The 21,229-nt window shown below is 47.1% G+C and overlaps 6 protein-coding genes across 6 annotated transcripts; 4 read left to right on the top strand and 2 right to left on the bottom strand.

Moving 5' to 3' along the window:
- Positions 1-692: 692 nt before the first annotated feature.
- BHQ10_006129 (uncharacterized protein) lies at positions 693-2,193 on the top strand (the record flags this gene model as incomplete). The annotated part of the gene is made up of 2 exons (XM_040878681.1): positions 693-1,370; positions 1,429-2,193. The coding sequence occupies 2 exons, from the start codon at positions 693-695 to the stop codon at positions 2,191-2,193; spliced, it is 1,443 nt and encodes a 480-aa protein (XP_040734633.1).
- Positions 2,194-2,911: 718 nt separating this feature from the next.
- On the top strand, positions 2,912-7,060 carry BHQ10_006128 (uncharacterized protein; the record flags this gene model as incomplete). The annotated part of the gene is made up of 4 exons (XM_040878680.1): positions 2,912-2,954; positions 3,050-3,499; positions 4,401-5,279; positions 6,201-7,060. The coding sequence occupies 4 exons, from the start codon at positions 2,912-2,914 to the stop codon at positions 7,058-7,060; spliced, it is 2,232 nt and encodes a 743-aa protein (XP_040734632.1).
- A 607-nt stretch (positions 7,061-7,667) lies between these two features.
- On the top strand, positions 7,668-8,231 carry BHQ10_006127 (uncharacterized protein; the record flags this gene model as incomplete). The annotated part of the gene is made up of 1 exon (XM_040878679.1): positions 7,668-8,231. One exon carries the CDS (start codon positions 7,668-7,670, stop codon positions 8,229-8,231), a length of 564 nt encoding a protein of 187 aa, XP_040734631.1.
- Positions 8,232-8,971: 740 nt separating this feature from the next.
- Positions 8,972-16,179, bottom strand: BHQ10_006126 (uncharacterized protein; the record flags this gene model as incomplete). The annotated part of the gene is made up of 5 exons (XM_040878678.1): positions 8,972-9,967; positions 10,016-11,804; positions 14,915-15,017; positions 15,079-15,922; positions 15,994-16,179. 5 exons carry the CDS (start codon positions 16,177-16,179, stop codon positions 8,972-8,974), a joined length of 3,918 nt encoding a protein of 1,305 aa, XP_040734630.1.
- Positions 16,180-16,619: 440 nt separating this feature from the next.
- On the top strand, positions 16,620-18,528 carry BHQ10_006125 (uncharacterized protein; the record flags this gene model as incomplete). Its single annotated transcript, XM_040878677.1, has 5 exons — positions 16,620-16,858; positions 16,911-17,091; positions 17,152-17,735; positions 17,790-18,112; positions 18,368-18,528. The coding sequence occupies 5 exons, from the start codon at positions 16,620-16,622 to the stop codon at positions 18,526-18,528; spliced, it is 1,488 nt and encodes a 495-aa protein (XP_040734629.1).
- A 650-nt stretch (positions 18,529-19,178) lies between these two features.
- On the bottom strand, positions 19,179-20,991 carry BHQ10_006124 (uncharacterized protein; the record flags this gene model as incomplete). The annotated part of the gene is made up of 7 exons (XM_040878676.1): positions 19,179-19,338; positions 19,400-19,563; positions 19,622-19,706; positions 19,763-19,788; positions 19,837-20,683; positions 20,846-20,893; positions 20,945-20,991. The coding sequence occupies 7 exons, from the start codon at positions 20,989-20,991 to the stop codon at positions 19,179-19,181; spliced, it is 1,377 nt and encodes a 458-aa protein (XP_040734628.1).
- Between the last annotated feature and the right edge of the window lie 238 nt (positions 20,992-21,229).

The raw sequence follows: 21,229 nt of genomic DNA, 5'->3' as shown, positions 1-21,229 counted from the left end.
TTTTTTTTCCTGGCAGGAGGTCATATTGGGACCAGCGAAAAGAGCCGAAATACGAAAACGCCTGCATCTCTTTCCTTTTTCCTTTTCTCCTTTCTCCCATGAAGCATTGAATGGGCGTTGTCATTGCACATACCGGTTTGCGGGGTTTTTACAATTTTTCTTCACTTGATATCAAAATTCGCACATTTTGCATGTGGCTATTTCTTCTTTTGCATCATATGGAAGCATTCTTCCTGTTTGCTTACATTTACTTGATACACAAGCGTATAGTGGGAGGCTGGTTTTCAGTTTACCTTCATTGTTGACTACCATTTTCGTTTGTCACATCAATATCTGATACTTTCATGTGCATGTATATATCCTGATAATATCATGGGCATAGACGGATGTCTAGAATTGAACTACAATCCTCCAAGCCTCAAGTAGACAACGTAAAAGTAGTTGCTGCTGCAAGTCTCATAGAGGGCTCATATTGAAATGAGAAAGTTGATATGAAATCACGTGATTGACTCTCGGMAAGCCGCTAAATAGATTCTCCGAGGCGCATATCATCAATAACCTTACTGAGACCGACATGACAAGTCTGCTCCATGACAACTCAACTTCACAATTGAGCTTCCCACGGATCTCTTCGCGGCTCACTAAAGGGAGATAGAAAAGAGGTGTACGCGCCACCGGGAAAATACAGCAAAATGGCGACTGACCCTCTTCTTTCCGACCCTTTGCTGTCCTTGCGACGAGCAATCGCAGCTCAAGCTCTCCCAACCCCGACCACCTCCTCAGACATCTCCAACGCAGCAGACAACCTCACAGACGACCTCGCAAAGGCTAACCAATTGTACTTCGCCCACCCACTTCCGCACACCATACCACTCAACACATTAACGCGTTTCGTCTCCACGGCAAATAACGATGCCCAGGTCGATTTGCGCAGTATCTTCTTTGCATGGCAGAAAAAGGATGTCGCTATTCCAGAGTACATTGCGTCGGCGCAGGAGGTGAATGAGGCATTAAAACAGAAGAAGGAGCAGGAAGATGGCAATGAAGAGCAGGTGTTGAATTTGGTTTTCGTTGAGCGCTTGGATTTGATTACTTGGCTTGAAGGTGCTTCGGATGATAGTGAATATATCAAGCCTTTGGAAGGTGCTGCAGCTGCAGCGGCAGCGGCTGCCGCCGCCGCTGCTGATGTAACAGCTCCTGCCGTGGCGGCAGATGCTACTACTGCTGCTGTGCCCAAAGCTGCGGTTCCAGCGGCGGCAGCTGCAGGTGCCAGACCGACTAAAGTGATTGATCCTCAGTTACAAGAGATTTACAACGGCGAGCGGAAGTTGGGTGATCGGAACACTGTCTTGCGTGGTATCAAACCCACGGTATGCTTCGCCCCACAAGCTTCTTGCTTTCTTATGTGTCAACTAATGGATATTGTAGGACTTCTCGCATATTCGCAAAACCGCAGAGATCTTCCTTGGTCGCAACCGCAGCTCGCGCGGCCAATATCCACCTGGAAGCAACAAGGGCCCACCAGGCAAAGGAGGAATCATTGTCCCAGCTCCCTCAGCCGGTCTTGCGCTTCCCAAGAAACCGGGTTCTTCCTCGTCATCAGGAAGCTCACGACGTCCCGACCCCATTATCCTCCTTTCTCCGTCCGCCTCATCGCCTATTCGTCTCTCCAATATCAAGTCATTCCTTCAAGATGGTGTCTTTGTACCCCCCGACCATCCCACATTAGCATCACACACAACCTCGAACATGCAAATCATCACCCGCCAAACACGCATCGGAAACGCAGCAGGCAGCCAAGGCGGCAGCGCCGGTGCAGGCGGCGCCGCACAAACTAGCCGAAGACCAACACGCTTCATCCTGGCTGACAGCACAGCAAACTTCAAACCCGATTACTGGCAAAGACTCGTCGCCGTCTTCACGACCGGTCAAGCATGGCAATTCAAGACATACAAATGGTCTAACCCGCCAGAACTCTTTAGACATGCTGCTGGTATCTACGTCGGTATGACTGGCGAACATGTCCCGAATCAGATTAAAGATTGGGGTCGAGGTGTGAGCACCTTCACTCTTTCTCGCTGGGACGAGAAGAAGGGTGTTGACGGTGCTGGACGATGGCTGGATCGGGAGATAGTTGAACATATCTGGGATGTCATTGAGAATAATATGAAGGCCAAGGGGTGGACGAAATGAGTTGTTCCCTTCGATGTCTCGTATTTTTTCCCTTCACTTCTTCATTTCTCAATCTGTGTATTTTGATTCATCATTTTTTCTCATCTTTTTTTATGTTTTGGAGCGAGGGTATGCTAAAATCATTTGCACTGCATTCAGTGGCCTCTTTTTTTATAATGTGACATTTTAGACGGGTTCAGTGCTTCGGACTAGGCGAGATCGAGTCAAATAAAATATCAAATTAATGTGATAACGGCAAATACCTGTAAGGAACTAACAACTGGGTGCGCCAATCTACAGAGAATATCAAGAATGAAGAGAAAAAGAAGGAAAACAAAGCTCTGAACTGCAGCTCTCAGTCTTTGTTATGTCCCTATTCATCTTCTCACGTCAACTTTTCACATATGATGTCTGCCCTTTCACCTCTCTCACCTGCTTTTATCTTTTTTCACCCCTGTTCTTTCGCTGTTCGGCCTATTGTCTTGATTTATTTCCTGTTTCAGCCATCCATTCTGACATATCCAGGTTTCTCTTATCATCATTTTAAGGCCTTGGTCTTCTGTTGCTTAGAAACTTCCTCCTGGGCTAAACTGTTTACATAGCATCTGATCTGCTTTTCGCATATTTCATCTTCCATCACTCACTCTTCGCGCTCCTATCTTATCGGGGTTCGATATCCAGACAAATCAATCCCAACAGAGCAGTCAGCTGTTTCGTCAAGTCGGGATTTTTCATTACCATGACTGAATCAAATGGAACTCAGTTCTCTATTCCTGAGTCTGGTACGTTCGCTATCACGCGTCACATTTTACCCGCTGTTTGATCATAATAAGATTCAAAGTTTCCTCGCTGACTTTGGCTCTCTGCTATACTCTAGATCAGACACGTTTCTTTGACCACCTCTTCGAGAAAGCCTTTGAAGGGCCCGTGAGTAGGGCTATCGAAAAGGTTGATGAAGCTGCTCGACATGTCCAAGAACAGGCCTTTCTCAGATACTCCGAGCAAGTCGAATCACTGGACCAGAAAGTTGATAAAACGGTCAACGAAGCTATGGAAAGGATTAATAGAGCTGTTGAAAGGACCCATCAACAAGCTCTCCGTAAATTTTTGGGTCACATCAAAGAACAACAAGCAGCTATATTGGAAGTGAACGAAATTGTCAAGAAAGCTACCGAACAGATGATTGAAGCCGCTGAAAAGGCCCAAGACCAAGCTTTTATCGGTTTCTCAGAACAGATTAGAGAAAACGAATCGCCTACCCGGATTGTCAAAGGAGGGCTCGATAAGGCTTTGGACGAAGCCTTTACCAGAATCTCGCAACAATTTAGTGAGCTTCGATTGTCTAATTCAGCCCAGCAAGGGGCTGAGAACGCGAAGACAACCCAGACACTGCAACACAGACTAGGCTCAAAAGCCCCAAAGAATCGGAGCACGGTTCGAGGGCAAGTGAAGAGATAGAGTTCGTATCTACTCGAGAACTTTTTCGAAGAGATATTGAGCCAAATCAGACATTCAATCAACAACGATCTCTTCCTTCCTTCTTTCTTTCTATCATGCAGATCTAGCCCGCAGACAAGATGAGGAAGTTGTCTCTGGGAGATCATTTTATTGTCATATCAAAGAAGCTGCAGGGTGACATGCTCGTGCTTATGATTCTCTCTCAGTTTTTATCGGGGTAAACTCACTTATTTCTCGTCTAAGGAGTATTCATTCACTTAGTCAGCTTCGTTGGTTTATTCTAAGCATATCTCACTTCATTCTTCCTCACTCTTCGCCTCTAAATTCCATTTCCTCAACACAACCTCTAACCTCACTATCAATCCATACTTTTATTTCTTATTTACGTGGGCTTTCCTCTCAAAATATCTTTTCGCGTCTCACGATCTACGTATCAACGCGTCGATTTTCTCTCTTCATCGCTATCAAGCCTGACTCCTCTACTGCGTGGACTTTTCTCTTGATCGATCTTGTCAAAAAGACCTCTGACCTCTACTACCCGCCATTCATCACTTTTGATCCGCTCTTGTCGGGGTGCCTTTTTGGCCAAAGCGATACCACCATTACCACCAGAGCAATCAACCATCTTGGCGAGCTTATTATCAATGAAAACATGGCTGATTCGAATCTGATGCGGACAAGCGTTCATGTTGACGGTAGGTACACCATGCAGCATCTTTTTTCTCAAAGTTCGATGATTTAAATCCGTGCTGAACCCTACTCTACTGTAGGCCAGGTGCCCTCAATCGAGCTTCTAATTGAGAAAGCTGTCGAAAATTCCATGAACAAAGCTCTAACAAAACTCGATGAACATATCGACCAAGTGACCAAAAAGCTTGACACGACTGTTGAAAGGACTTTGGATCAAGTTTTTGCCAAATTTTCGGAGCATGTCAACGAAATACAAGAGTCTACCCGAAAGGCTGAACAAGTTGTGCAGAAGGCTCTCGATGAGACTTTAATTAGATTCTCAGACCGCTTGATGGAGCTTCAATCACCTGGCCGAATGGAACAAGGTCGCCAAGATCGTGTGGAAGTGGAAGAGGCAGGAATCTCGACGCATACTGTGATCGACGGACCCGAAGAACCGGAAACAGAGCCCATGGAACTTGAAGAGTCGGAATCCACTTCCAGAGCTGATATCGAAGATGATGACTCTGATGAAGGCTCCGTCGATGGAGACTCCTCAGACGATAAAGGCCTATCGGAAAATTTGCCCCAAGTTATCTGGGAATACCCACGCCCAGGTAGGACCTATGCAATTCACCTAGACGACGAGCTGAAAGCTATGCTAGCAATAGACGATATTGATCCGCCTCCTATATTGATAGCTCATGCTTATGTCACTGCCAAAGTTAACAAGAACGAAACTCGCTATTGTCATTGGGAGTGCATCACAAGAGGCAAAAAAGAGGGCTTCTACTTCCGGAATGTCGCAACCCAGAAGTACCTGGGCGTCACATTTCGTGGGTATTGGCCAGAGTTGAATGCAAGGAATGATCGGGGGAACACAAGATTTTGTCCAGAAAGCATGGGAGGAAACAGCTACCTGCTGCAGGCCCGAAAGGATAGGTTTTCCGCTTATGTTACAGCTGGGTATGAAGCGTTTGGTAAGTGTACATGGTTTGATGAAGATGATATCGAATTTTCCTGTGACAGGGAAAAGAACAGCTGTTTTAAAAAATGGAAGTTCAGGAGGATTTTTGACCAATGAATATGAGTTACGAAATATGGAACCTAGGCAGAAAGAGAAGGCAGCAGGAGATCGAGGGCGAAGGTGAATAGAGCGATGCAAGGTCATTGCAATGCATCCAAAGTCTCTCTCAGCATGTACCAGTTAGACAGGATCATTATTTCAATTGCATCAAGATATTAAACGGTACCAAGGTTATAACAAACAAATGTGCCTTTTTGTCAACTGAATTAGCTCATCCAGTGGAATCGTCAAGGTAGATCTCGAGAAGCTTCGTTCTAACAATTACATTGAGGAATTTATTTCCTGTGTGTTCTCTATATACCTTGACTATTACTGTATCAGTATTTTTCTGAATTTTCGGTTCCTGCTGCCCGTAGTTTGTCTTTCCATCAGTGTCGCCGTGACGGCCTTACCCATGAGTAAGGGCTTCTACCGGGCAACTAGATTACCCAATTGGGAAACCACAGAGTCTTTGAGGCACCGGGCATCAAGTGTCGTTTGCACTCGATAGTAGCTCACGTGAGTGTATATCTCTACAAGCCCAACCCCCTTTCTCTTCTTCCTTTCCCTGGCCTGAGCTCTCACAACCGTCTTCTACAGTCACTCAGCTAGTTCAAATTCTTCCTTAATTCATTATCTCACTCTGACAACCTCCCATCTAACTTATTGTCTGGAATCGGCACAACCGTATCAGCGTCTGAGATCCATCGTCAACAACCATGGCTCCCAGCTCTGGCGAATCTGCAAGTGGTATGTACGCTATTGAGCATTACCTCTTCTGAAGACCGTTCCAATCAACTCCGTGCTAAATTTTTAATTTTCCGCTCTATTCTAGCGCAGGAGATCTCATTTGACATGCTGTTGGAGAAGGCATTGGAAAAGATTGTCAACGAGGCTTCTGTTAAATTCAGCGACATCGTCGAAAAAGCTGTAGACAAAGCCATCAACAGAATCTCAGACCATGTTGCAGATCTTGTCCAGTCGTCAGTCTCCAATAAGTCTGTACAACAAAAAACTGTGACCAATGCTGCGACAGAAATGGGGGACGAAAATAGAGGCGAAGAATCACAACAAGACGTGATGGAAATTGAGCGCGCCACTATAATTACACCAGCGCCATTGAGGGGGGAAAACGATAGGTACGATGATGCCTACCTGGTGGAGGATGATCACCTTTATCATGCGGCTCGGCACCCCTGTCCCGGTGAGATGTACACCATTCATTTGGAGGACTATGACGGATTTGTACTTGCTGTGGACAAAGAATCAAAACCAGAACTTCGATGGGCCTCTGATGCGTGGCCTGATGCCGAGACTGAGCTACGCAAGCGCTGTTGGTGGAGATGCATGGAATTCATTGGGTGGCTTTGCTTCCAAAATGTGGGCACGAAGAAGTTTCTGGGCATCGAGGACGGTAATTTCATCAACCATGAGCCGGTTCTCTGTGTTGGTTTTGACAAGATTAGGAAGTCCACAAGATTTTGTTTGCGGCGAACGCCTCATGGTTCCTACATGCTTCAAGTACCATATGGTACTCAATTGCTCTCGGTAAAAGCTATCGACTATGTTGATTGCCCTGCTGCTGCTTGGCTTCAGGAGAAACTGTATTTGAGATGCAAGAAGGCCGATGAGGATAATAACCCTACAAAATGGTTGTTCAAAGCAATCAACTCAGAAAGTTTGATGAGCCGTTAGCTTTATTGAGACAAGGAAGACAATGCCAAGGAAGAATTGAGGAGGAAATTTGGACAATCTCAGCAATTCACCTGTATGTAACACTTTAGCCAACAACGAATCAATGAACGATCTCCTCTCAGAGATATCTCTAMAAGCCATATTTCGATGTCTTTATCAGATGGAAAGTGTGCTATACTTGAGTTCAATGGCAATTTATTAAAAACTCTGCGTATAATCACACCTAGAGCCAGAATCAAATCAAGTCACATCTCAAGGGTTGATATTAGGGGATATTTTTTAGTGTATTGAAAGATAGTAACATTGCACCCAACGCATGCTTGCATAAACAAATATAGGTAACCTAATAAGCTCTTTCCCTGTTCGTTCTCTTTGTTGTTCAGAGTCGTCGGTGCTTTTCCTTCTACACGCCCTCCGCCTTCCCTTTTCGTTTGTTTGTCTTCCTTCCCTCTTCATTTGTCACCTCTCAGTCAGTCCCAATTGTCCCGTTCCAATCTCTGACTCTCCCATCATCTTCATACCTGATTCTCGGTTACCCTTTCCGGCAAAGGACCAATACAACCATATCATTGACGAGTTTATCGACAACCATAGCTCAACCGCCAAAATGACGCAGAGCAGCGACGCTGCCAGTGGTATGTATACCCAAGATAGGCCCCCTCCCCTCATGCGAGTAACTCGTTCCTCTAGCCCTGTGCTGATCTTTCTCCTCGATTCTTGTCCAGGAACGGAGTCGTCTCTCGACATGCTACTGGAGAAGGCACTAGAGAAAGTCGTAAACAATGCCATCGACCAGATCAATGAAGCGACCACCAAGGCCATCGACAAAGCCATCAAAAATTCCGTCGAAACTGCCCTCACAAATTGTGTCGGAAATGCCATTGAGAACGCTGTGCAAAATGCCGTTGAGTACGCCGTGGAAAGTGCTGTGGAAAGTGCCGTGGACAACACTATTGAAGACGCTGTAGAGAAAGCCGTCGAAAAATCTATGGCCAAATACCTCGATCCTCCTCGAAAACTCGTTCCATCTCATCCTACTGAGCAGCAAGACGCGAGCCAGAATGAGTCACAAATCGATATGGTCAGCGAGATACCAGAGACTCAGCGAGGGCCCATGGAAGTCAACTCAGTGGCAGAGAATATCACTGGAAACCACCAAGCACGATGTTGAAGACGACCCTGTACATGAAGAGGCGTTGATGAATCTTCTCGTGTGGGACGCGGACTCAATTCGTACTCCTCCATACCTGTATTTTACATTCAACGAAGACAACTGCCCTGCAGTATCGATATAAGACAGGCCTCAAACACTGGGTGATACGTACGAAGGACCCCAAATGGTCTCTAGAGACACATCCGGCCAGTGAAGGAAGCCTGGTAGCACTACCCACTTAATCAAAGACCCAAAGACACATGAAGAATCGGAAGAATTCATATTTCGAAATAGATTATTAGTCAAAACTTTCCAGGATATCAAAAAGCTACACTAACTTCTAACCCTACATGTTTCCGACCAACATCAAATATCATTGCCCACGAACAATGATACCAGACTCAATTAAACCAAGTCTCCAGAAAAGTTTCCAAATTGAAATTCATCGAGAAGTGAAGAGAGAAGAGAGAAGAGAAGAAAAGTAAAAATGAATYCGCCTGCCTCAGTTACGCCGTTTCGCGCCGCCCCAGCCAAAACCCCGCCATCACAATAAGAACCCTTTTCGAGAAGACTCGTTATCATCAAGTAGATAAGACAGTAAGAAATATAACGCCGATACAACACACACAAAGTCCAATACACCTTCATTAGTGAATATCAATGATCAGAAAAAATAGTTAAAATATGAAGTATCATTCCGATGAAGTGAAAGAAAAGCACAGGCAATCGAGAAAAGAAACGAAAACAAATCTAGGGTATCATGTCATTGGCGGGACTTTGCTGTCATCCTGCGCTCCAAGAGAAGAAAGATAAGGAGGAGATATGGGGGGTTTGCTAGGGACATCCTTCATCGTGATATCCGTATCGGTCGGTGAGGCTTCATTTTTTATCGTCTCCGCTCCCTGGGCCGGTTGCGACTGCGGTTGCGGTTGAGTTTCGCCATCTGTCGATAATGGTGGGGTGGTCGATTGAGCTTGCGAGGTTGGTTTGCTGGATGGTGCAAGAGCCGGTGTAGTGGCTTGAGCCTGAGTCTTTTCCGTTGTTGGCGTTGCCATCGTTCCTCTACGACCCATGTAATCACCCAAACTCATCTTTTTCTTGACAGGACTAGGAGCTGTGATGCTGCCACCTGGTGTCTGAGCTGGCTGTGATACAATATCCGATGGTGATTGGAGCGACCCAGGAGTTGCCGCACCCGGTGTCGAAGGCACTGCGAAGTGATTGGACGGTAATTGAACATGAAGGTGACTCATCCGACTATTGAGAGGCGACATCCCAGGTACAAGCGTGTTGTGGGCTGCTGTTGATGGCAAGGGTGGTTTTGCCATGACCTCGTGAGATGCGGACTTGACAGAGGCTGTATCACTTGGACCATCCTTCATGTCTACATCTTCACTATGCGAAGAAGATGGCCGTACACCAGAACCCCAGGATTGTGAAAGGGCTACCGAAGACGGAGAAAGAGCGACATCCGTGGGTGTTAGACCTGCAGACAGTTGTTGACGCTTAGTCGGCCATTGGGTCTTTGCGCTGTCTTCCAGGCAGCGTTTCAACAGTCGTCGACCTAGAGGAGCGAAATTAATCTGAGGAGGACGAGTTTGTTGCGATTCGTCAACGTAGGCAGCGCGTGAGAGAGGTGATCGCGCGTTGGTGGGATCAGATACTTTGCGTGAGAAATGTCGGGGATCAGACAAGCGACTGGCAGCTGTGTCCACCTTTAGAGATTTGCCAGGAGCTGGTACACTCGACTGCTTCTGTCATATGTTAGTGATCAACTGAGTAATTTGGGGAGATGAACATACAGGTAGTGGAGCAGGCAGATTCGGATGTGAAGATGTTGCACTGCCTCGCTTCTTCTTGCGCTGTCCGTGCTGATCATGCTCGAGCTGCTCGAATTTCTTTTCCACTGCTGCGATTTTGCGTCTATCTCGCGCCGACAATTCCGTATCTTGCAAGGCCCATTCAGGCGGTGGATGTGTTGGAGTCATATCGCGACTACGGGTCTGTCCACGTACGGAGCCAGATGTTGATCGATTATCGGCGTTATCATCGTCGATGGCTACCTCACTACCCGCACGACTCGTATTAGAGCGACCAACACTCGTAGGCGAGACAGCAGATTTAGATTTTGCCTTCCTCCGCTTGCCATTCATTTGTTTCAAGCTTGGGTGACGACGGCGATCAACAGCAGCTAAGAGACACTGCTGGGATGGAGAGCAGGCACATCCGCCAAAGTTAGCGAGAAGATTGCTCATGGAGATCGCTCGGGCTTCCTCCTGATCGCTGTCTCCAGAGAACTGGCGGTCGATATACCACATCGCCGTGACTTCCGAGTCCGCGGGAATATCCTGATTGGCGACGAAACAGAAATGATACTCGATCCCATTGGTGATGAAAGTCTTCAACGTGACGTTAGGGCGACACGAACGACGAACGTATCGAAGTTTGGAACCTTCTTGGCGACAATCTATGTAAATAGGAAGTTGAGGATGGAAAAAGACAAAAGGCTGAGGGTGATGTAATTCTGGCCACCGATTTGCAGGATCAAGACAATAATCACGAAGCTCGCCTATTTTACCTGTGACCTCGCCGACAATCTGATCCTTGTGGACAGCGGTTTGAGTTCGCAGCAATTTCCAGGTTGGATGTACACCTTCCATCTCGATATCCCTATCGATCTGGGTATCTAACGATAGTTGAGGCCATGCGGAAGAATCCAGAACGTCTGCATACGCGAAAACATCCTGTGGGGGACGACCAGTACCATCTGGTGGGATTGTCGACGGATCTTTGACCCATGATCCCATACCATTCATTAGGTGTATGTTGTTGACTAAGTTGCTCTCCCTGTCCTGATAACCTCGGTCGTTCTCGTATAGATGCAGGAATTCGTGAGAGTATAGAGGGATTTGCGGTGGTGTAGATGTGAATTTCGTGGGACTCATTGAGTTTGTCATGGACCCTGATCGCTTTCGAGGATCTGGTTGCAACTTGGGTGGTACGTTGACAGAGCTCACTGACGCTGATGGTCGATGAGAGGATTTTGGCTTTTTGAGGATACCCGGCTGGTCCCTAGAAATGGATTCACTGCGGTGGTGTCCGTTGACCAGTTCCTCTTTGTGGTGTTTTTTCTTGTGGCTCTTTGACCCAGAGCGTTTGGCCTTCCGGTCACCGCTATCATTTTGCTCCCGTAAACGACGCTGTCGCTCAGTGGCCCGTTTTCCGTCCAAGTACAGTGGCGAGGGTGAACAGTCTGTACAGAAGTGTACGTCCGGGACCTCCTGGCCATGGTAGTAACACTCGATGTGTTGCCATGTTTCGCACTTCTCACAGAAGACAGTATTCCCGTCATCGTCCTCAAAGGCACAAATGCATTTGATGGTGTAGGGCTCTTCGTCTTCCAGAGGGACAGAATCGGATATGGCGCCATTCAGCGCCGGGGAGTGGATAGAAGCAGTGACCGGATACGAATCTCCGGTCGAATGCGTTGTTGCGAGCAAGGAGGTATCTGTCATAATCCGACAGATGACCTCCTTTACCTCAACAGGTGATGGAAAAAGTTCCTCAGCACCCAGCTTGATGGTTTGATTCCTCAACGCGCATGTCAAAAGCCGCTGAGGTCGTCGTCGTGTATATCGGCAGAGGTTCGTCTAGATAGCTGCACGCAGATGTCTAGAAGAATCGACACGACGACAGCAAAGATAACACGTAGTGTTCCTGTGGCGATTTCGTCGACGACACGAGAGCGATGCACGTCACGTTAAGGTTCACGAAAAATCGCGATGATAAATGACAGTATCAAGATCAAAGATCCAGTTGTGACGGCTGGTGAAGAGATCGACGTTGTGGCGAGAGAAGAAGACGATAAAAGTACAGGGTCGAGGATTCGCGTTCGTCAACGAGTTCGAGATTTGCGACCGGAAGCTAGGGAGGAATCGAGTCCAAGAAGGCGATCAAGGATTATGAAGGAGTCGACGCGCATTTGGTGGAGGGCACGAAACGGTGGAAAACCTGGAAAATTCGAGCCGTGAAAGCAAAACAAGGTCGGGTTCGGTATTCGAGAAACGGAACGTCGAAGAGGTCGATGGAGGTGGGAGAAGAAGGAAAATACGGTCGTCAAGTCGAGAAGATAATTAATCAAATGAAGAAATAGAAGGTTGAAGAAGAAGAAACACCAAGGGAGGGGAGGAGGAGGTGGTGGTGGTGGTGAGATTGACGAGAGAAAGAAGTAGTGGTTGAGGATCGAAGGAAGGAAGAGAAGGAGTGGACGAAGGGAAGAGGAGCCTAAGGACACCAGGCTCTCTCGCTGTGAATGGCTGCTGCTGAACCTGGGCCAGCCAAACCAAGCGAAATGAGCGAAACGGGTAAGGCGCGCTTTCCGGGCAGGTTCAACTTGGCCGTTCAGCAGGAAAGAGCGGCGGCGGGAACGAGAGAAAGGGCGAGCCTGCCCTTTCCGCACAATAGAATGCCAGCAAAAAACATGGCAGCAACAGGCTAATCGCAATGAAACAATAATATTGTAAAGTGTACTAAGCAAAAAGAAAAAGAGCCCGAAAATGGAAAACGGAAAAATTGAAACATGGAAGACTCGAATACGAGCAGAGGAATCTCGATGCTCAACGGCGCGAGACTCCTCACAAAAGTTATTTGCTCATTTTTTTGCTAAGGGTTGTCTGTCAGTCTGCTTTCTGTCGGTCGCAGAGGCGAGGGCGGTCCGCGTTGGGTCGGGAATGAGGGAGAGACACACGTTGGAGAAACAGGTTAGACACGTATGCCGACTGCCTCCGACCAGCCACTCAGCAGCGCGCAAATAAATGGGGTGTCACGTCCAGGCGGATGGGCAGGCGGTGTGGCCAATGGCTGGCCGTGAATCAAGTCGCTACCCCACTCCGATCGGCCCTTTTGCTGCCTCTTTCTGGCATGGTATCAGAGCCCGAGGTTTGGCCCTAGGTTAGTCAGCCAGCGGCGAGACCAATCGTGTTCTGGCTGCTGAGTCAGCTGTCAGATGTCAGCTTTCGCTTGTTGCTTTCGACCATTGTAGCGCTAGCCGCTTCCAGCTTGGCGTCAATCAAACACCACGAAAGTGCACGTGCCATTGCTGTGGTATCGGTCTATCAGATGACGAGGGAGGCTGAGCAGTGTGACGGATTAGAGCTCGTAGGAAGGTCAGGCAGGACAGATTAGTAGACTTGAGGGCATAAAAATTAAGGTCTGGAGGGAGAAGGATCGATGGCCAAATATCGATGAATCCTCGGCCAAAGCGTAGTCAAGCCATGATAGCACGAAGCTTAGATTAAGCACGACGTGTAACACGTGTAGTCAAAAGTCGAGCTTCAATGACAAAGGAGGTAGAAGGATGAAGAATTCAGGAACCAGCTCAACCACCTGAAGAAGTAGCCATGTTTAGTGCGTGCCAGCCAACATGGCCTTGTGCCAAGTCATGGATTGTACACGCCATGACAAATGACAACAACAAAGAGACAGCTGTGTAGGCTGAGATTCAAAAAGATTGGGAAATCAGGCAGGAAGGGAAAAGAAAAGAGTTGATCGAGTAGCTCAAGTGTGACAAGGGACGAAAGCATGTCATCGGGGAAAAGGAATATCAATAAGCAGCGATATCGATTAATCACTCAGTGTCACAACGGCGGCAACCCATAAGCGGTCGATTGCCTGCAGACTGGAGTTGATAATCAGGCCAACTGAGGTCTGGCAGTGGAGAGCTTGAATAACAGGGAACGAGGACAAGACAAGAAGACAAAGTCAATCAGGATGTTTGACGAGGTGGTGAAAATCGAAGCGAAGCCTCGTTGAGGGGCTAGGTGTGCCCTCTCAATGATTGTGTGTATGGGGGTGGTCGGTGTCCTCCGTAAGAAATTATAGTACTGCAGTAGTGCAGTTTCGGGGGGTAAAAAAAGAGGTACACAAGGGCAGACAAACCCACGCAAGGGATGTAGAAAAAGGAACAGCACACATGAAGAAATCTTGAAGACAAGATGAGTTAAAGAGCAAAAGAGCAGAGTACCCTGAGAAGAAGAACACCGAGAAAAAGAAGAGAACGGACTCGTGCTGTGATAGCAACTAACTTAATTCCCATTTTTGCCACAATTAGGCTCGCTTCGGCGGGAAAAGACAGCGGGCCTCCCGCCGTAGTAGCCGTCGCTGAACCCGTGGTCATGCCCATCCACTGTCCAGCCAACGCTATAGCCACTAGTTTGTCATATAGTTTGGAATTGACCCGGTGTCTCAGTGTAATGATTGTATTTTAACTGATTGGTGACAAGTGACTCTTCCCTGTATAGGATGATTGTATTATTATAATATGAACTATCTATGATCGACGATCGACGACTACAGGCAGTTTGCATTACTTTGTCTGAGCAAGGTAGCCACGTCAAATGTACTGCCACAGATGAGTGGCCTCCGCCACATATCACAGTCCAAAAAAAGTGCTAATGATTAACTCATATTCTCGATATTCAAATAAACAAACGGGTATCACTCAATCCATACACAACCCAAGCAAGGTATGCCGAATAGATCGCTCCCAACCAATATCACTGTTAAATCACAAAATGCCCAACTCCACCGTGTTATAATATTATACAATTTCCAGTATCGATTGCAAAATGATTCGCTCAGTTTGGTGGTTCTCTGGATCTATGTCAGTCGAAATTGATAGAATATTCGTGGGTAGTACGCACTCGTCTGTCATGTCTGTCTCGGCGAATTCTAGCCATTCTCCAGTAAGAGCCTTTTTCCAGAATCGTACGCTTCCATCGTCTCCTGAAGAGATCAAGCAGTCGCCTAGCACAAGTCAAGTCAGCAGTGAACCTTAATATGAGCCCATGGCAGAGTGTTGGCATACCTGCAAACGACCATTGTACCTGCCAAACATCCAAATGATGACTATCAATACAAGCAACCTCCCTATATTCATGGCGAAACGGAGTATCAACATTCGTTGGACGGGGTGAAGCCGTTACCGGAGCCCGGTTAGCCAGCGCAGACCCGATTCCCGACTGTGCCGTGGCGCGTTGAGACGGCGATTGCGCTACAACCTGTCCATTCCGATTATGATGATGATATCCATGATTGCCATTCCCTGACAAGGATGTGTAAACCTCGAATATGCGGACGAATCCATCCTTGCAACCACTAGCGATAAGATCGTATCCACGAACGGAGCCATTAGCCCATGAAATGTCGCGAACAAGMCCGCCGTGMCCCGCCAATTCGACAGCGTGATAGAATCGACGGCTCGAGTCAGTTCTGTAGATTTTTACTGTATCCATGGCAGCGACGACGAGAGACAAGCTCTTCCGATCACTATCGGGTTTCAACGAGTGCGTGGCATCGAACGAGTCATGGTGAAACTGCACCCGAAAACTAGTTTCTTCTCCTCGTGCTGGCGCGGTACACACCCTGAACTGGTCAAGGGCCTGCCATTCCCCGAGCGTGTCTGGCATAACAGGCTCCATCACCATGAGATACCCATCTCGGGTAATGAGAGCCAGCCAAGTGTCCAAGTCAATATTGCGAAAATCTAACGACACAAAGGGCACTCTGTGAGGAGCCGGCAAGCGGAAGATGGACTTGAACCGGCGGCCTGAATTGGGAGGTTGAGTAACATCTTCCTGCCAAATTTTGAGGCGCATGTCCTCTCCTACACTGCCAATATGCTGTCCTGTAAAAGGACCATTCCAAGTGGCCTATCCGTAAAGCCCCCAGTCAGTCATACATCCTTTCTAGTAGAAACACTCTACCGGTATCGTAGACTTACATCTCGAATCTCAGCATCATGCGCACGCCACGTATCAGTCAACTGCCACTGCCCATCTTTCTGGTCCCAAACCTTCAATCTATGATCCGACGACCCCGTCACAATTCGATCACCGTAAAAATTGAACTTTGTGACTGTGACCAAGTCACGATGGCCAGACTCGAAGTCGGTAAAATTCGTGCCCATCCTGAGACGGACGTGTCTTGCTCAAATTCAGCTTGTATTACTTCCCATCAATTCCTTACATCAATTTGTGAGACAGGTGTAACTTGGAGTTGTTATTTCGGTGCGTTGCCATATGTACGACCAAGCCAAGTGGACGTGGATGTCTGAAGCAGCTCGAGTCAAGCAAATCAACATCGCAAGGTCTAACCCCACGAAGCTGCTTCGGGGAAGGCGCCGAGATAATGCGCAATATCAGGCCTCTAATTGGCTGTCGCAAGCTGCCGCGTTTCCAAGGCGGTGAATCATTCATCCGGCAGAAAACAATCAGATAAAGCCAGATTGCTCTTCTACTTACGTCAATTACCTGCCCCATTTTCAAATATTAAATGGGTTGAATCCTGAGAAAGAGAGAGAGGAAGTGCTTCGGCAACTATAGAGTCAAAGCAGGCTTTTCGTAAAACATGGCGCCGTCAACTGCGCTCTCGACGGCGGAAGTCTGCAGCCTCTGGGCGCTGATAGGCACATCCATTGCTATTGTCGCCAACTCCTTTCACGGCGATGGTGAACCGCTCATGGTGTCTTTGGCATTTAGTATATTCGCATTCGCCACGACGTACAGCTTAATTCGATGGCTGGGACCTAGCTTTATCAAGGTCGGATTGAAAGGGAAGGATATGGCCAAAGCCAAGAAACCAGAGATGTATGTATACTTCAATCCTCTATCGCTGGTATTATTTATTGATCTTTAACAGACCTGAAACGATGGGCGCCGTATGTGCTGTGGTGTATCTCCTGCTCATGATTGCTTTCATCCCTTTTCCTTTCTACAAGGATATTGTGGCTGCAACATCTGGAGGCGGAAATCGCGATGTCGTCTTGCATATCGAACATGTCGAGACTGGACGTTTCCTTCATCGCTTTCCCCATAACAAGGTTCGAACTTTCCTCCCTTCCCCTTTTTGATCACAAAGATATCGACTCTAACAATCGCAGCTGGCATCCTACCTCTCCGGCCTTTTATCTCTCCAAGCCATCACCCTCCTCGGCATCGGGGACGATCTCCTCGACATCCGCTGGCGCCACAAAGTCCTAATCCCCGCCCTCGGCGCATTCCCCATGTTAGTCGTTTACTTTGTCGATTTCGGCGTAACTCACGTCGTAGTGCCCATGCCTCTACAACGCTACTTTGGGCAAATCTTCGACCTCGGCTTTCTGTATTACGTCTACATGGCTGCCGTCGCAATTTTTTGCCCAAACAGTATCAACATGCTCGCGGGCGTCAATGGCGTTGAAGTTGCGCAGTCACTCGTCATCGCTGTCTTGTTGCTGTTAAACGATCTTTTGTATCTGAGTCCGTTTACGCCTTACCCGCATCCGGCCACGGACTCGCATTTATTCTCTATATACTTCCTTCTCCCATTCATCGGCGTGTCTCTGGCACTACTGTGCCATAATTGGTACCCATCCAAAGTCTTTGTGGGCGACACATACTGCTATTTCGCGGGTATGGTCTTTGCTGTTGTCGGTATACTAGGCCATTTCAGCAAGACGTTACTCTTGTTGTTTATTCCGCAGATGTTTAATTTCTTATTCTCCTGTCCGCAGCTTTTTCATATCATACCTTGTCCTAGGCACAGGTTACCAAAATTCAATGCTGTGACGGGGTTGTTGGAGAATTCGGTGACTGAATGGCCTGTTCCACCGTCGCCGGTGATTGCTGCGGCATTACATCTTCTTCATCGATTGAGACTTGTCGGGATCAAGACGAATGAGAATGGAGATATTACCGAGTCAACGAACTTGACGCTACTCAATCTCTGGATTCTGTGGTTCGGTCCTATGAAGGAAGATCGACTTGCGTTGAGTATTGTGTTGTTGCAGACAGTCTGTGGGCTTATTGCGCTATTTGTTCGGCATCAGATGGCGTTGCTTGTTTTCCCAGCGGATAATAGGGGTTTGTGGTCTTTTGTATGATTTGACTCAGTATAGACGATTCGATTTTCGTGTATCATTCAACATATCTGTACATAATATTAAAATTTGTTCCATACAACATGCAGTCAGTACTATCACAATGTGTCTCGCAAGACTACAGGATGCGGCTGGGCTATGGACATCATGGTGAATTCTCTCATTTTTCTTGATCCCTTTCGGAGCTTGAAATGCTAATCAGGGTACAGCATCAGATCTCTTTTGAGATATGCTTCAGGCCCAAATGCCCTGCAAGACATCGAAAGACGATCGGACAGAGAGCATTACCTTTATGGATTAAATGACGATCGCGAACGAGCTCGAGTGCATGGCAGCGACGACGCCTTGGACTTCAGCCACTATACAAATGTCGCGATAGACGATACATATCAATTGTAGCGGCTCTCTATGATTACAGTGAATGATAATTTGACACACGTAGGTTTACTTAATTTCAAGACGCGATCTCACGTAGATTTGTTCGGCTGGTTATGGGCTCCCCGTATGTAGAACTCAGATGCGACCGTCGTATCTATTCGGGAAACCGACCCTAGTACACAATCAACTAACAGTAGATTCAAACCCATCAGCATACAGGATCATGCTAGAATCCGACTGGCCTGGTTTCAAACATTGCTTCTGGGACCGCATACGCATAAAATGGACGACTAGTCTTGGATAGCCAAACACATTTGGAACATAACGACTCATACACTCGCACGCCGATACTATGATTCGACTAAGAAGCGAGGATCAGAAACATTCATCGATGCATTTGACTTATAAAAAAGGACTTCCTCTTAGTGATAAGTTATATATATACCTAGGTAGTCGTCTCGGATCTAAAGATGGTTATATACAACTAATTGATATGATCCAAAAAGTAACATTTGAGCGGTACATGTATGGGCTCAAGGTCAAATTGCAGATTAGACAATCCCTCCGAAATAGAAAAAATAATACCACACATATATCAATAAGGAGGATGGAGTGAACAGGGATATTATTCAGGGTCATACATAAAATTGCGAGTTCATATCGTTCGTTAATCACTTCACCAAAACCCTAACACCTTGACTCGAAAGTTTAGGGAACGGCAGGAATAGTTCATGCGCAAGGGTAACATCCTCGCGAGTCGTTTCGTATAGTTCAAAATCGACTTCGCGGAAGACCTTGGATAAGGCGAGCAGCATTTCGGATCGGGCGAGGCTAGTTGGTGGACATTAATATACTATTCTGGGATTTTAAGGGGTATGGTATGGTAACGAACTTCATTCCAATACACTGCCGGGACCCTTTGGTAAAAGCGACCATGTACTTCTCAAGGTACTTGCGTTTTTCCAGATCCATCCATCGTTCGGGCACAAACTCGTATGAGTTTGGGAATATGGTTTCGTTGTGGTGCATGAAGACGCTTGTCATGCTAACGGGGGTCTTTTGTTGAGGTTAGAATATTAGACTTGTTTAAGAAACTTATTATTAGTAGACTCACTCCTGCTGGGATAGTCCACTCTCTGAACTGTAGGGCGTGGTCCGTAGAAATTCTGGCTAGTCGTGTGCTAACACCGTATGAAAGTCTATAGAAGAGAGCATTAGTATAGACACATTTAGGGCTTAATGTTGCTTTGCGTACCTAAGTCCCTCCAGCATAACAGAGGTCTGAAACAGTCAGTAAACAGTAATTTGTGGGAAAGTGGTGAAACTTACCAAGTAAGGCAACTTCTCCAAATCTGCCAATGATGCATTCTGATTCGGATCTTTCTCTTCAAGTTCGGCCTTAAGCTTCTCCAAAGTCTTTGGATTCTCCAAAAGATAATAGGTAATCCAACTCAAAGCTTTGGCGACCGTTTCGCCTCCAGCGCCAATCACGACCTGAATCTCCTGCGCTAATCGCTCCGCACTCTTTTCTTCCGGCGGCAAATTGCTATTCAAAACATCATGAAAAAACGTCGGATGCGCAAACTTGACTTTATTCTTCTCATCACCAGTAGCATTGTGACTCTCAATAACAGACAATATAAGCTCCATGCAACGCGCTTGAAATCTAAGCATCAAACCCATTCCGGGATTGAGCCAAGCAACGAATGAGTCCGGTAGCGATTTCATAATCACAAGCAGCCATGGAAACGGCTTGAAGAATGCACTGCTCTTCGCGATCCCACTCAACGTCGCGCTCCACTGCGGGCTGAAATCCGGGGTATCCAAAAAGTTAAATCCGATCCCCATAGTATAATCCGATATGATGTCCGTCGCAAAACAGCTGTACGCATGCTGCGTGTTGATCGGCACACCCGTTCCTTTAAAGCTCTTCAGACGATCGCATAGCTTATTTGCTAGGGTTTGTATTTCCGGCTCGAGCTGGCGAACCCGCGCCATGGAGAAGTATGGATTCATGTTCGACCGAAGAAGTCGGTGGTGGGCATGGTCCAGGACGGCAATTGTCGCGCGCTCGTTACCAAACATGTTGGCGTAGAATTTGTATTTGTTGCGAGGCGACTCTCGCGAATAGAGTACTTCGTAGAAGCTTGGATCATCGACGTGAAGCTCCCACGGACTAATACGAACGATTGGGCCTACATGACTCGAACAAAGAAACGGTTAGCCACCCATTATTCGACCACACAAAGGTGAAGAACTAGATCTACCGCACTAACCATACTCTTTGTGCATTCGGGCAATCTCAAACGTATATTTTCCATGACAGACTGCATCATACCAAAACTCATACCATGCAGTAGCGGCAGCAAGCTTCGGTCCTGGAAACCTGGACAAAGGTGACAGCCACAGACGATGGACGACCAATCCAATCACATACACTGAGTAAGCGCATGCTGCGCCGCAAAGAAGATGTGATGGCTCCATAGCTCCAGAGACGTGCAGGGATTAATCGATTGGTGCCGACTGGATCAGAAACGGTTACAACAGAGATGTTTCCCTGCGTGGATTTCGAAAATCACCCCCAGTGGGTAGTTGGGCATGGTCAATTAGCTAAAGAACCTTCGACCTCCCCATCACATGACTTGAAACTAACAATTACTCTTCTCAATTACGCGTTTGACTGCTTTGCAGCTAGTCTGAGTATTCCGTAATGGGCTTATAA

Source organism: Talaromyces amestolkiae (assembly GCF_001896365.1).
Source record: "Talaromyces amestolkiae strain CIB chromosome Unknown scaffold11.1, whole genome shotgun sequence".
NCBI lineage: Eukaryota > Fungi > Ascomycota > Eurotiomycetes > Eurotiales > Trichocomaceae > Talaromyces > Talaromyces amestolkiae.
Note: the sequence above shows the minus strand (reverse complement) of the source record. Positions and strands in the feature narration are given on the sequence as shown.